This window comes from Pan paniscus, chromosome 22 (assembly GCF_029289425.2).
Source record: "Pan paniscus chromosome 22, NHGRI_mPanPan1-v2.0_pri, whole genome shotgun sequence".
Classification (NCBI taxonomy): domain Eukaryota; kingdom Metazoa; phylum Chordata; class Mammalia; order Primates; family Hominidae; genus Pan; species Pan paniscus.
Genome location: NC_073271.2, coordinates 35496651 through 35511952, shown reverse-complemented (window position 1 = coordinate 35511952; position 15302 = coordinate 35496651). Strand labels below are relative to the sequence as shown.

At 42.9% G+C, this 15302-nt stretch overlaps 1 protein-coding gene and 1 long non-coding RNA gene across 12 annotated transcripts in view; one reads left to right on the top strand and one right to left on the bottom strand.

Annotated features, from left to right (window-relative positions):
• Positions 1-6636, bottom strand: part of LOC103787017 (uncharacterized) — a 31904-nt gene extending 25268 nt beyond the window's left edge. For both annotated transcript variants that reach the window (XR_010111162.1, XR_010111161.1), the window contains exons 1-2: positions 4443-6636; positions 2182-2275 (exon numbers count right to left, since the gene is read on the bottom strand). This is a non-coding gene — a long non-coding RNA (uncharacterized LOC103787017). The remainder of the gene's footprint in view (positions 1-2181; positions 2276-4442) is intronic.
• The window catches only part of LCA5L (lebercilin LCA5 like), a 47865-nt gene extending 32632 nt beyond the window's left edge, over positions 1-15233 (top strand). For all 10 annotated transcript variants that reach the window (XM_055105284.2, XM_003823917.5, XM_055105286.2 and 7 more), the window contains 4 exons: positions 1318-1402; positions 2752-2855; positions 3023-3140; positions 6497-15233. In XM_055105284.2, the coding sequence (XP_054961259.2) occupies positions 1318-1402; positions 2752-2855; positions 3023-3140; positions 6497-7227 (1038 nt within the window). In that variant the 3' untranslated portion in view covers positions 7228-15233. The remainder of the gene's footprint in view (positions 1-1317; positions 1403-2751; positions 2856-3022; positions 3141-6496) is intronic.
• Positions 15234-15302: the final 69 nt, after the last annotated feature.

Genomic DNA, 15302 nt, shown 5'->3' with positions numbered 1-15302 from the left:
TGGCTGCTAAAACTCCTGGCCTCTTCTCAGTCTGGTCAAATAAATCCTGGTGATCGTCCCCTGCTGACTGTTGATGCAAATGCTCTGAGATGCATCCTCCATCTGATCCCTGGCTAGATTCTCTGTTGCAAAGCCTGTGCTATGGGAGCACCTGGATCTGTAACCTTAAGGACTCCAGGGCAGGTGCAGCTCCCTCCACAGGTCCCACTGGTTGCAAGGGTAAGGGAAGCACAATCTCTGGCCTAGAGAGGGTATTTAGCCCTTTCTAACTTACACTTGGGCAATACCATGTTACTTTAGCTCCATGATGAATGGGGCGGCGGGGGAGGCGCTTTTTAAGGGGCTTGCAATTTTCCTGGACCACGCCAAGACCTCTTGCACTGAGACTTTCCCAAACCTCAGAGATGTTTCTCACCCCCTGAATATCCCTTGGCCATAGATTTGACCCTAAGGGACACAAGGAGACAAGAGCTCTCTCTCCCTGCCCCGCCCCCCGTGTGTGTGTGTGTGTGTGTGTGCACATGCACGTCTGTCACACTCTGACATCCCTGGGTTCCTTCCTCCTTACTTCATATATGCCCACCTCTCTTAACCATGGTTGTTACTAAAATTCAATGGTCTTGAGTCCAAAGCTTTTCTTGCCTCCTGGTGTACATGTAAGAAGGAGCATTTGATATTTAATAAAAACCCTTTCTTTGTTCCTCAACAAGTTAAGGTTTCAAAATGTCTGTTTTGCCAAGACTCAAAAAAATCATTATGAAATTTAAAACGGAACAATGATACCCTTGTTCTAGGCTTTCCCCTCCTGCCCTTGTCTAGACGTAGCCCTGTCTCATAGAACTTTCTATTAGATGGCGGAAATGTTCACCTGTGCCATCCAATACTGTAGTCACTAGTCACACACAGCTGCTGACCGCTTATTGGAAATACAAATAGTGTGGCTGATGACCTAAATTTTAGTTTTACTTTCATTTAAATGAAATCACAACATATAGTTAATGGCTACTGTAGTGCACAGTACAGAAGAATATTTCATAAACTTCAAGGCCCACAGGACAGAAGGAAAACAGTGGACAAGCTGACCTGCAAGGCTCTTCAAAAATACTGTCCCGATCACAATAATGTGTCACTTTGTTTAAAGAGCTAGTACTTTTTGATGTCAGGAATGGTATAGGATGATATGGCCTATTTCTGTTTCTTCTAAAATCTACAGATTTTATTCATAGGATACTGAGCTCATTTAAATTGTTTTTAAAAGAAATCAGGGTTGACAAAAGCAAACATTTATAGAAAAATTGGTTTTGTGGTTCTTTTTAGGAAAAGGATCGTGAGCTTGAAATTAAAAACATCTATAGTCATCGAATACTTAAAAATTTACACGACACAGAGGACTATCCAAAAGGTATGTTTTAATTACTTTTGCTCAAAATCTATTTTTAAGTATCTAGTCATTTTCCTAATTTATATAGACAAAATAATGGATATTTTCAAAAATCACTTCATTAGGCATTAAAATACATTTTGTGATTCTAGAAGAATAACGAGACTGAGATGGTGACATGGCTAGAAAGGAATAGAAATGCTTTCCTGTTCTCCCATCCTCAGCACACCCCTTTATGTCCTTTCTTCAGGTGGAGCAAGAGGATAACTTCAGCTTGAAGCAAAATGTCTGCCAAAAAGTGAACTTTCTAAGTGTATCTGTTAGCCAGTGTATGGCTTTTCAAAATGAACTTTATTGGGGTATACTTGACCTCAATAAAATGCACCCATTTTAAGTGTGCACGCAGCTCAGTGGGTTTTGACAGATGTTTATACCGATGGAGCCACCACCCCAATCAAGATATTGAATATTTCCACCTCCCCAGGAAGTTTCCTCGTGTCCCCTGCAGTCAGTAGTCCCCTACCTCACCCGAGGCAACCACTGACTTTCCTTTGGTCACAATAGCCTAGGTTGTCTGTTCTAGAATTTCATGTAAGTGGAATCCCACAGCATGAACCCTTTTGTATCTGGCTGCTTTTGTTCAGCATAGTGTTTTTGAGATTTGTCTATATTGATGCCACTATCATTAGTGTATACCTCTCATTGGTGAAGTCTTCTTTTCTTCAAGAGCACGTGCACTGCTTTCCCCCCAAAATCTCCCAGCAACAGATTCGACTCAGAAGTACCATAGGAATACTCACCTCTGTTTTATTAGAAGAAGTAGCTACATGTTTACTTCCAGATGCAACAACCTCAAATTTCCTTGCCTGCCTTTGTTTGCTTCTGGCTTATAATCTAGAATAATAGAGACAATGAATCAACCGAGGGGTTGTTTAAATGATATAATTTCCTTCACTTTTCAGGAAAGTGCAGTCTAGATTTAGTGGTCATGTGCTTCAGCATGGACAGTCTAACCACTGATAATCAAGAGCTCTGCCACAGGATAGCTCGGTGGCCTGGCCTCTCACAATTACACGTCTACCTTGCTGAATCCCATCCACAAAGGACAGCCTTGTCCTCCAACAGCAACAATGTCTTATCCTAACACCTACTTGTTTTGTACTCGAACACTGTGAGGCCCAAAGTAAGACAAAGCAAGGGCCCTGGAGGGAAAAACAGGAAACTAACAAATGCTTATATATATATTGAATATTTAGAAAATACTTAGTATACTTTATTATTACATTGCATAAAAGTTATTTTATGTTTAAAATCAATATTGTATCCAAATGTAAAATATGTTTCTTACATATAATCTACCTGTTCCATAGTTTCTTCAACAAAATCAGCCCAAGCAGACAGAAAAATTTTGCCATTCACAAGTATGAGACACCAGGGAACCCAAAAATCAGATGTTCCACCTTTGACAACTAAGGTACAGCAAATTTGGAATCTTGCAGTGTCTAATTAAACATGTCTTAACAAAATAGGCTACAGTCACTTGTTCTATGTGAAAAGTATTTGTAGTCATTAGAATAAAATGCAATTTTAAGTTATCTAGACCCCCCCAAAATGTGTTTTTGCTGCTTTTCTAAATTACAGGGTAAAAAGGCAACAGGAAACATTGATCATAAAGAAAAATCAACTGAAATAAATCATGAAATTCCTCACTGTGTGAATAAACTACCAAAGCAAGAGGATTCTAAGAGAAAATATGAAGGTAATTTTAACTCTTTAAAGTCTATCTTATCTGATTTCTTTAAAATTGTGAATTACTATATGTGTATATAAAGCACACATAAAACAGCTGGGCATGGCAGCTCGCACCTGTAATCCCAGCACTTTGGGAGGCCAAGGCAGGCAGATCACCTGAGGTCAAGAGTTTGAGACCAGCCTGGCCAACATGGTGAAACCCTATCTCTACTAAAAAATGCAAAACTTAACCGGACATGGTGGTATGTGCCTGTAATCCCAGCTACTCAGGAGGCTGAGGCAGGAAAATCGCTTGGACCCAGGAGGCAGAGGTTGCAGTGAGCCAAGATCGTGCCACTGCACTCCAACCTGGGTGACAGAGTGAGACTCTGTCTCAAAAAATTAAAAAAAAAACATGAAACCGTTTCCAGAATTATAATGAAAGGAACACCTATGTACCCAGTAGCCTGCTTAAGAAACAGTGGATGAGTACTCCTTGGAGCACCCTTGGGCCCTTCACAATCATATCCCCTCGCCCTGCCCACCAGAAACCACCACCGTCTTGGGTTTTAGGCCAGTCATTGCCTTGCTTTCCCTCACAGCTCCCTGTCTTTATATGTAGCTACATTCGTCTGCTTGGGCTGCCATAAGAAAATACCACAGACTGCCGGTTTAAACAACACTTATTTATTTTCTCATGGTTCTGGAGGCTAGGAAGTCCGAGATCAAGGTTCTAGGCATTTGGCTTCGGTTAAGGCCCTCTTCCTGGCTTTAGATGTCCCGCTTCTCACTATGTCTTCATGTGGCCTTTCCTTAGTGCTCGCACGAGGAGAGTCGGGGAGAGAGCACCAGTGCTCCAGTGTTTCTTTTTATAAGGACACTAATTCCGTCATGAAGGCCCCAACCTTGTGATCTCATTTAACCTTAATTACTTCCTTAAAGACCCAGTCTCCAAATATAGCCATACTGGGGGTTACGGCTTCAACATATGAAATTTGGGAGGAAGGAATACAAACATTCATTTCATAATAGTATCCTTAAATAATATATTCAGCTTTGAAAAACTGAGTAGCAAATTATTCAAATCCAGCTGAGCAAAGGGCAATATTACCACTTTTGAATAAAGACTTCCAGAAAAAGGACTCCAGCTTCAGCTCCCTTGAATATACAAGGGCCCAATCAGTGGGTGAGGTCCTGAATCATCCTGGGAGATAGAAAAACCCTCAGATCCATGGCATCTGGCAGAGCTCTTCTGGGCAAGGCCCAAGAGAGCTAGGGCCAAGAGAATGGGCTGCCCAGATTTTCCTGTTCTAAGATCACCAAAGCTTACCTTCAGCTCTTGGGAGTAGGTGGAAACAAACTGCTTCTTTGGGGTCCAAGGAGAGTCCTCAGCTGGCCCAGACTGCAGGGTTTGATAGAGAGTACAACACTTCATCAGCCATGGGCAAGACAGGCCAAGGCCCTGGCTCACCTGGTGTTTGGTACCTGGAGGTCTAATGGAGCGGGGGTCCTAGTCTGTCTCCTCATCTCTGGTGTGCAGCTAACATCCTGGGATTGCCCTTCATCATTTCCTGCAGATTCCTGTCACTCCCCTTCTCTACTGGACCTTCTCTTTCCTAAGCCAAGTCCTCCTCTTTCTTGGTAAATTCCATCATGTTTTAAAGAGCACAACCTTCACTAGCTTCTTGTAAATGGGTGCAGGTAAGGTAAATTTGTATACCTCTCATCTGGAAGTGTCATTATTCTGCCCTTACACTTAATACTTGCCTAGATAGGAAACTCTAGGTTGAGGGTCATTTTCCTTTGGAATTTTGAAGATGTGGCTCATTGTTTTCATGTTACATTACCACTCGTGGGAGATCTGGCTGCAGCCCCGCAAGGCTGGGTAAGAGCAACTTCTGAGGAAAGTACATGCATGATGAATGAGTCCCAGAGTTCATTCAGGGCTGCAAATCAGATGTGTTCCCTTAGGCAGCATGGAGAGCCCTTGTTGAACACATTGGGCCTTCAGTAGAGGCCCAGGAAGGGCCTCACCTTAGTTGTAAGGCCAAATAATGTTTAAATAACACAGTAGTTTGACAGAACTCACCGGCAAAGCCACTCTCTCTGTTGCAGTTTGGTGGAAACTGATCGTCAGTTGCAGTTGCACTGTGGTCACTGGTGTGTAAATTTTCTGCTTATTTTTCAGTCCATTGTCCTAATTCATAGTGTCCTAGAAAGTGTATCCATTCATTTGACAAATACTTTCTGAGCATGCACTATGTGTCTGACACTGTTCTAGGCATTAGGGAGACAGGAGGAAGCAAATGCAAAACCCTGCCCTCATGTGTTTATATTCTGTAGTAGGAACATCCTTCCCCATCAGTTCACATGGATCCAGCTCATTGTCTATAATAACTGCCTGGAATTCCACAGACTGCACGTGCCATACCTTATTTAACCATTATTCCTTTGGCAGATGTTTAGGAGGTTTTATTGTTACTAAACCACGCCTCAGTGAACATCGTTGCACTTATCCTTGTCTATTTTTTGTAGGTTCGTTCTAAGAAGAAGTTGTTAGGTCTAAGAGTATATTCACCTAAAATGTTGATACTGCCAAATTGCCATCCAAAAATGCTGTACCAACAACGCACCCACCAGTGGGGACCAAACATTCCAATTTCCCCATCTTCTCACCAGCTCTAGAAATTATTTGCCAATTGGATGGATGAAAAATGTTCTCATTGTGTCCTGTTCTGTTCTGTTCTGTTCTGTTCTGTTCTGTTTTGTTTTGAAACAGCTCTGCTCTGTTGCCCAAGCTGGTATGCAGAGGCACAATCACGGCTCACTGCAGTCTTGTCCTCCTGGGCTCAAGTGATCCTCCCACCTTAGCCTCCTGAGTAGCCAGGACTACAGGCAGACACCACCACACCCAGCTAATTTTTGTATTTTTTGTAGAGACAGGGTTTCGCTATGTTGCCCAGGCTGGTCTCAGACTCTTGGGCTCAAACAGTCCTCCTGCCTCAGCCTCCCAAAGTGCCGGAATTACAGGTGTGAGCCACTGCACCCAGCCATCATTGTTTCAACTGGCAGTATGTCCAGTTAGTGATGTTAAACATCTATTAATAACCTTATTGGCAAATTTTATTTCTTCTTCTATGAATGTCATTTTTCTTTTGGTTTCATAATTCCCATCTGCTTGGGAAGTTCCAAGAAACTGTAACATAACACATTTGTTAATAGCACCTTTCTCTGTAATCTTTTGTCTATGCATCTATTTTCTTACCTTTTCTGTCATTTCAGTGTGCTTGTGAGGCGGTGCACATAAGTGTACTAGACATGCCATCTTGAAATAGAGATCCATTCATTTTAAACAGCACTAAATTGCCTATTTTTCTAATATAGATTTATCAGGGGAAGAGAAACATTTGGAAGTCCAAATACTGCTGGAGAATACTGGAAGACAAAAAGACAAAAAAGAAGACCAAGAAAAGAAAACCATTTTTGTGAAAGAAGAGCAAGAACTACCACCAAAAATAATTGAAGTTATTCATCCTGAAAGAGAAAGCAATCAAGAAGATGTTCTAGTAAGAGAAAAGTTTAAAAGAAGCATGCAGAGAAATGGCATGGATGACACACTTGGCAAAGGCACTGCTCCCTACACGAAAGGCCCCCTCAGACAAAGAAGACATTACTCATTCACAGAAGCAACTGAAAACCTGCATCATGGGCTTCCTGCTTCAGGGGGGCCAGCCAATGCCGGCAACATGAGGTACAGTCATAGTACAGGCAAGCATCTCAGTAACAGAGAGGAAATGGAGCTAGAGCATTCTGACAGTGGGTATGAGCCCTCATTTGGTAAGTCTTCCAGAATAAAAGTGAAGGATACAACTTTCAGAGATAAGAAAAGCAGTCTCATGGAAGAACTCTTTGGATCAGGCTATGTCTTGAAAACTGACCAATCAAGTCCTGGTGTTGCAAAAGGCTCAGAGGAGCCTTTGCAAAGTAAGGAGTCGCATCCCCTGCCTCCCAGTCAGGCCTCCGCCAGCAATGCTTTCGGAGACTCTAAAGTAACTGTGGTAAATTCTAGTAAGCCATCGTCACCTACAGAAGGAAAAAGAAAAATAATTATTTAAATATAATCAATATCCTAATGCATTCTGGTTTGATATAATGCTGCTTATGTGCCTTGCATCTTATTTTTGAAATGTGTGAGAGAGGGAGTGTATGTATGTGTGTGTTTTAGTACTTAATTGACTTTTGATAATTAAATTTTTGTTTTATTGCTAATATAGTAAAAAATCTATTTTATATTAGCCAATGATAACACTTCAAATACAAATTTACATCTTTACAACTGAAACATCCATTATCTTCTGGAAGACTGGTTTACTATATGGTTTTAGTATTCTGTGGGACTCCATAGCTAGTAACTCTTAAGTTAGTCAACCCAAGACATGCATCTCCTACACAACAAAATTTATCAGCAATAGAGTTGAATTGTAACTTAAAAACATGGAAGCAGGCCAGATGCAGTGGCTCTTGCCTGTAATCCCAGCATTTTAGGAGGCCAAGGTGGGAGGATCACTTGAGTCCAGGAGTTTAAGACCAGCCTGGCCAACATGGTACAACCCCATCTCTACAAAAATTATAAGAATTAGCCAGGTGTGGTGGTGTGTGCCTGTAGTCCCAGCTACTTGGGAGGCTGAGGTCAAAGAATCACTTGTGCCCAGGTCAAGGCTTCAGTGAGCATGATCGTGCCACTGCACTCTAGCTTGGGCAATTGGAGTGAGACCGTGTCTCAAAAAATAAAAACTAAATGTGGCTTTGAAAGGGAACAATATGATCAAAAGACTCTTTTTACTAAAAAAAAAAATAGGCTGGGTGCCATGGCTCACGCCAGTAATCCCAACACTTTGGGAGACCGAGGTAGGTGGATCACCTGAGGTTAGGAGTTTGAGACCAGCCTGGCCAACATGGTGAAACCCTGTCTCTACTAAAAATACAAAAAATCAGCCGGGTGTGGTGGCACATGCCTGTAATGGCAGCTACCCAGCAGGCTGAGGCAGGAGAATCGCTGGAACCCCAGGAGGCAGAGGCTGCAGTGAACCAAAATAATAACACCACTGCACCCTAGCCTGGGTGACAGAGCGAGACTCCATCTCAAAAAAAAAAAAAAAACATATATGTATGTATGTGTGTATATATATAGTGATTACCAAGCTTAGTTTCATGAAAATCTTTTATCTTTTTTTTTTTTTTTGACAGTGTCTCAGTGTGTCACCCAGGCTGGAGTGCAGTGATAACAATCTTGGCTCACTGCAACCTCCGTCCTGCCGGGGTTCAAGCGATTCTCATGTCTCAGCCTACAGAGTAGCTGGGATTACAGGCGTGCACCACCACACCCAGCTAATTTTTGTATTTTTATTAGAGACTAAAAATGGTTTTGCCATGTTGGCCAGGCTGGTCTTGAACTCCTGACCTCAGGTGATCTGCCCACCTCAGCCTCCCAAAGTGCTGGGAATGACAGGCGTGAGCCACCGTGCCCAGCCATGAAAATCATTTTTGAGTTTCTCTTATTCAGCTAACCTGGGTATCCAATGTCTTGCCTTTGTGGGTGATGCTTTCCTTGTGTACACCTGAGATCCAGTATCATTTATTGAGATTTGTTGCATACCTGTATGTTGACCATTTTTCTGTTAACCTTGTTCTAAAAACCATAAAACAGTACCATGGCCCTGCTGGTGTTTATTCGAGCTAGCTGCTCAGTCCTAACTAATATATTTACTAAACTTAGGATATTTTAAATTAGGACTGTAAAAAGGAGGCTATACTCCCAGCCTCACTTTATTTAGCTTACTTCATTTAGTTATAAGGGCAACTTGTTTATAATCTAGACCATACTATTTCCTTTCCAGTGATGTTTATGTGTTGGTGTGTAATATTAACTGTAATGGCAGCTACCCGGAAGGCTGAGGCAGGAGAATCGCTTGAACCTGGGAGGAGGTTGCAGTGAGCCAGGATCGTGCCACTGCACTCCAGCCTGGGCGAAGGAGCAAGACCCTGTCTCAAAAAATATAAAAATAAAAATAGAGCCGGGCGCAGTGGCTCACGCCTGTAATCCCAACACTTTGGGAGGCTGAGGCGGGTGATCACCTGAGGTCGGGAGTTCGAGACCAGCCTGACCAATTTGGTGAAACCCCGTCTCTACTAAAAATACAAAAATTAGCCATGCGTGGTGGCCGGCATCTGTAGTCCCAGCTACACAGGAGGCTGAGGCAGGAGAATTGCTTGAACCTGAGAGGCAGAGGTTGCAGTGAGCCAAGATCCCGCCACTGCACTCTAGCCTGGGCGACAGAGTGAGACTCCATCTCAAAAAAAAAATAAAAATAAAAATAGTAGACCGGGAGCGGTGGCTCACGCCTGTAATCCCAGCACTTTGGGAGGCCAAGGCGGGCGGATCATGAAGTCAGGAGATCAAGACTATCCTGGCTAACACGGTGAACCCTGTCTCTACTAAAAATAACAAAAAATTAGCCAGGCGTGGTGGCGGCGCCTTTAGTCCCAGCTACTGGAGAGGCTGAGGCAGGAGAATGGCGTGAACCCGGGAGGCGGAGCTTGCAGTGAGCCGAGATCGCACCACTGCACTCCAGCCTGGGCAACAGAGAGAGACTCCGTGTCAAATTAATTAATCAAAAAATAATAAAACCAAAGATGAGATAAATACTACAACTCAGACTCTTTGATCGTTTATGAAAAGCAAGGTGGAATAACATAGAAAAGAAGAGGACGGAAGGAGTAAGGGAGGCAGGGAGGGAGAGCTCTCACAGGCTCATAAGGGGAAATACGCAAATTAAGTGAGATGACATAGTGGCCTCAATTCCGGAGAAATGTATTAAAAGGACTCCTGGAAATGGCATGCTGAGTAACATGACAGTGTCTACTCCAGCTTCATAGCAGACAGAGGATTTTCCAAGGGATCTTTTCTTATGCCCACCCACAATGAAAGCACACATCGTGATATTAAATCAGAGCTATATTCAGAAGTGTAGAGAACTAATTGAATAAAAATACAATCTAAGCCTGTTGTTGTCTAGTCATCTTAACTGTATGAATAAAAAAGTTAGAGGGTAACAGATTAACATGCTAACTTTTTATCTCTGAGGTATTATGAGATTGGGGCCAATTTTTAATTTACTTTTAGTGTTTTCTACTCTGGCTTTCTTTCGCATGTTTGCTATGATGAACATAACTTTACGATCATGGAAAAAAGATTTTTAAAAACAAATCCATTTCCTGAGCTCTGAGAGAGAAGGTACTCCAACACTCTTGCTGTAACAAAAGCTAAAAATGCTGTACCAACTATAGAAAACGTTTCTAACTCAGCTGCTCAGCTGGTAAACACGAAAAGAAATTAGGCACCCAAGGAGATAAGTAAGCAAAGCACTAAAGTAAGCTTCTGCCTAAAGGGCATTTGCCGAATATGTCTGAGCAACACAGACTCCTCCTGAGGACAAAACCCAGGCAGCCCAAGTTAGGGGGTCCCTTTTCCATACAATGCTGGGACCTCCCTGGGGTCTCCAGCTCAGTGAACTAAAAAATTGTAAGTAAAGAACTCAGACTCTTTACAGGTGGCTCAAGACTGTAATCCCAACACTTTGGGAGGCCGAGGCAGGCAGATCACTTGAGGCCAGGAGTTCGAGATCAGCCTGGCCAACATGGTGAAACCCCGTCTCTTACTAAAATACAAGTATTAGCCAGTTGTGGTCGTGCACGCCTGTAATCCCAGCTACTCGGGAGGCTGAGGCAGGACAATCGCTTGAACCCAGGAGGCAGGGGTTGCTGTGAGCCGAGATCATGCCACTGCACTCCAGCCTGGGTGACAGAGCAAGACTCCATCTCAAATAAACTAATTAATTAATTAAATAAAATAAAAGCTAGCACGAAAGACACGCAACTCTTTCTTGCACTTGAACATTTAGAGGTCATCATTATTATTGAAATTAGGGGCCAATGTTGCCCTAATTTCAACATTTTTGTGTCTTAAGGAATAGGGAGCCCTGGGGAAGGGGGAGAGACGGGAATGGCCAAGTCAGTGGTGCAGTCAGCACACACACATTTATACATTAAATCTGCTGCCTCATACGGGTGTAGTTCTTGATGCCCCAAAACAATTACAGTAGTAACATCAAAGATCACTGATCACAGACCACCATAACACATAATAACGAAAAAATATGAGATGTTATGAGAACTACCAAAACGTGACACAGAGACACAAAGTGAGCACATGCTGTGGATAAACGGCGCTGACAGACTTGCTCGATGCAGGGTTGCCACAAACCTTCAATTTGTGAAAAATATAGTCTCTACAGAGCACAGTAAAGTGAAGCGCAAAAAAACAGACATGTCTGCGTGCTGAAAAGCATGCGAAACCGAACAATGTATTTTTACAGATTCAAATATGTGATACAACTCTGACGAATAGGAAATGATAAAATTCAGAGCAGTGGTGTTACCTTTGCTCAGTGGGGATCGCAAAGGTTCTTCTAAAACTTGGGTGAAAGATACAAAGATTTGTATTGTATTTTTATTCTTTAAAATTTACATATTTTAAATATTTTATACCTCTCAATATTTAATAAAAACTTTTTTAAAAAGATTCAGGAAAAATGGCTGGACACAGTGGCTCACACCTGTAATCACAGCACTCTGGGAAGCTGAGGCAGAAGATCACTTAAGGCCAGGAGTTTGAAACCAGCCTAGGCAACATAGCAAGACCCCGTCTCTACAAAAATTTAAAAATTAGTCCAAAGTTGTGGTACACACCTGTTGTCCCACCTACTTAGCAGGCTGAGGCAGGAGGATTACTTGAGTCCAGGAGTTCGAGACCAACCTGGGAACACAGTCAGACCCTCCTCTCTACAAAAATAAAAAATGAGAAACAGCCAGGCATGGTGGCGCATGCCTGTAATCCCAGCTACTCAGGAGGCCAAGGCTGGAGGATCACTTGAGACCAGGAGCACGAGGTTGTAGTGAGCTATGATCATGTCACTGCACTCCAGCCTGGGTGACAAAATGAGACCCTGTCTCTAAAAAAAAAAAAAAATACAGGAAAAGAATTTGGCCAACATAAAGGAATGATTACCCTACCCTTTAGAGTCCAATATCCTTTCCCACAATATTGACTAAAACTACACAATATTCATGCTATTTATGATTGAATTCACTAGTAAGAGTCAGCACTCTGCGTGTCAATAGATTGATACGCATTAGAACCGAAAGATGTATGCAGGAAAGCCGATCCACACAAGAACCCTGGGTCCAGAGACAGGATGAGCTGCCTGGCCTGGGATTCCAATGGTGTTCAAACCAGTCACACATGGCTTTGAATCTGAGATGTCATCAAAGTGCTCCACACCGCAGGCCTTATAAGAGAGCAGCACTTAGAAAATTCTCCTGACAGTTGTTAATTGCTAACATTTCAACTGCAAAGAAAACAGACTCCATACACGGCTCTAGTGGAAAACCATTATGTGATTGTGAGTTAAATACTCCTGGGTACTGACTGAAGGCATGCAGGAGGAGTACAGAAAAGCTCAAGGAATAGTCTCTGGCCCTAAAGGCACTTGCATCATCACTGAAATAACCTTTTATCACACACAAAACAAGGATCTACAACATGAGAAACAAAACCACAACAGCAGACACGACAAATCAGTCATACAGATAGTATTTTAAATGCTCAGATGAGGATGGGAAAGAAAGGAAACCACCACCATAAGGGAGAAAGCTTTAAGTCTAAAGCTCCGGTTCCGGGGGGCTGTCAGCACGTGCGCGTGCACACACACACACACACACACACCTCTCCCATGATGCACTGTGTAAGAAAAACTATGGAAGGCCAGAGAGCCCCCCCCAGGTCAGGGGACAGTAAACCAGTTTGCCTAGCATTCCAGCCCCTTATGGTGGCAACAGCACATAAAATGAATAAAAATTGATTATGGGCTGGGCATGGTGGCTCACACCTGTAATCCCAGCACTTGAGCCCAAGAGTTTGAGACCAGCCTGGGCAACATAGTGAGACCCTGTGTCTATTTAAAAAAAAAAAAAAAATTAAAAAAAGATTATGGATTTGTATATTTAAAAATTTCCCTGCTTGATTTACCATAAATTTATGACAAAATCGGTATGAAGAGAGCTTTAGATGTATTTTAAATCAAAGAGATACCTGCTTTCACGTAAAGCTATAAAATATATCCAGTATTTTTAAAATAAAAACAAAAACCCACTGGGCATGGTGGCTCAGGTCTGTAATCCCAACTTTGGGGGCCTGAGGCAGGTGGATCACCTGAGGTCAAGAGTTCAAGACCAGCCTGGCCAACATAGTGAAACCCCATCTCTACTAAACATACAAAAAATAGGCGTCATGGTGCAAGCCTATAGTCCCAGCTACTCGGGAGGCTGAGGCAGAAGAATCACTTGAACCCAGGAGGCAGAGGTTGCAGTGAGCCGAGATCGCGCCACTGCACTCCAGCCTGGGCGACAGAGCAAAACTCCATCTCAAAAAAAAAAAACAAAAAACAAAAAACAAAAAAAAAACCTATCATTACCTTTCAACATTATACACACATATATGCAAAAAAGCAAAAGCACAGATGCTAACACCAGTCACCCTAGTTCTATGGAGTCATAGGTTTTTCTTCCTTGCTGCTTTTCTGTACTTCCCAAGTTCCATTTTTAAAAAAAAGCAGTAAATAGGTACTACTTTTGTCTTTTTAGGTATTATTTTTATACCTTTAAAACATGTCTTAAAAGCACATGCATGAATATTCATAAATGCATGGAATATCACTGGCAGAATCATAAAAAACTGGTAACAGAGGAAAACTTTGGGAAATTGGGGGACAAGAGTCGGAAGATGCACATTTACTGTAGCTCTTTCTCTATCTTCTGAATTCATCACCGTGTTCATCATCTGTTAAAACAAATGGCAGGCCGGGCGCGGTGGCTCGCGCCTGTAATCCCAGCACTTTGGGAGGCCGAGGCGGGTGGATCGGCTGAGGTCAGGAGTTCGAGACCAACCTGGCCAACATGGTGAAATCCTGTCTCTACTAAAAATACAAAAATTAGCTGGGCGTCATGGCGGGCGCCTGTAATCCCAGCCCTTGGGGATGCCGAGTCGGGTGGATCAGCTGAGGTCAGGAGTTCAAGACCAACCTGGCCAAATCCTGTCTCTACTAAAAATACAGAAATTAGCTGGGCATGATGGTGGGCGCCTGTAATCCCAGCTACTTGGGAGGCTGAGGTAAGAGAATCACGTGAACCCAGGAGGCAAAGGGTGCAGTGAGCTGAGATCACACCACTGCACTCCAGCCTGGGTGACAGAGCAAGACTCCCATCTCAAAAAAAAAAAAAAAACTGTATAATTTCTAAAAAGACACAATAATGTGAAACATAAAGGACATTTACATTTCCCCTATTTAATCATCACAAACTATTCACGCATGGGGAAAGTTAATAGCTGTGAACCAGAAATTTTTACCTCTAGCCTCAGTGAGATTTGTCAAAATTCTTGTAACAACTGAATGAGAATATCTTTAAGAGATACGGGTATCATCATGGACACTGTATGCGGATGAGTGATCCCAGCAGTTCCCTGGGCACGCTCTACATGGCCGGTGCACTGTTGACTGTCCACCATCATTTCTGCCTGCAGCTTACTAAAACGGGAGTTAGGCACGTGCCCCCTTGGTGCTACATTTCGTCTGAAGGACGAGTTCCTGCAGCTTCCGTGTGCTGCTCTCACCTCCTCCCCAGGTTGGCTTCTCATCCTTTGTGGGCAAAATGTATCCCGTGTGGTGACGGACGCTGGAAGCTGGTGTCCAGTTCCTCCACCAGGCTGTGGCTGCGTTCCCTGCTCTGTCCTTTCTTAAAGCTAAGTAAGCTTGGTGCTGGGTAAGCCTGCGGTGCATGTGTGTTTGAGTAAGTGGAACCCAAAAGCTGCTGTGGTGGCCTTCAGCATGACAATAAATAAAGGACCACAGCACTTTGTCTTCTCACAGTCCAATCAGCTAAAATAATGACAAACTACTTATTAGATCATTAGGAAACAAAAGAGTACAAATATGAACTTGCAGAAACTAGTGAGAGAATTCAGCTTTACTGGGATATGGTGACTCAGTTAACAGCCACTTGTCAGTTGCGGGTG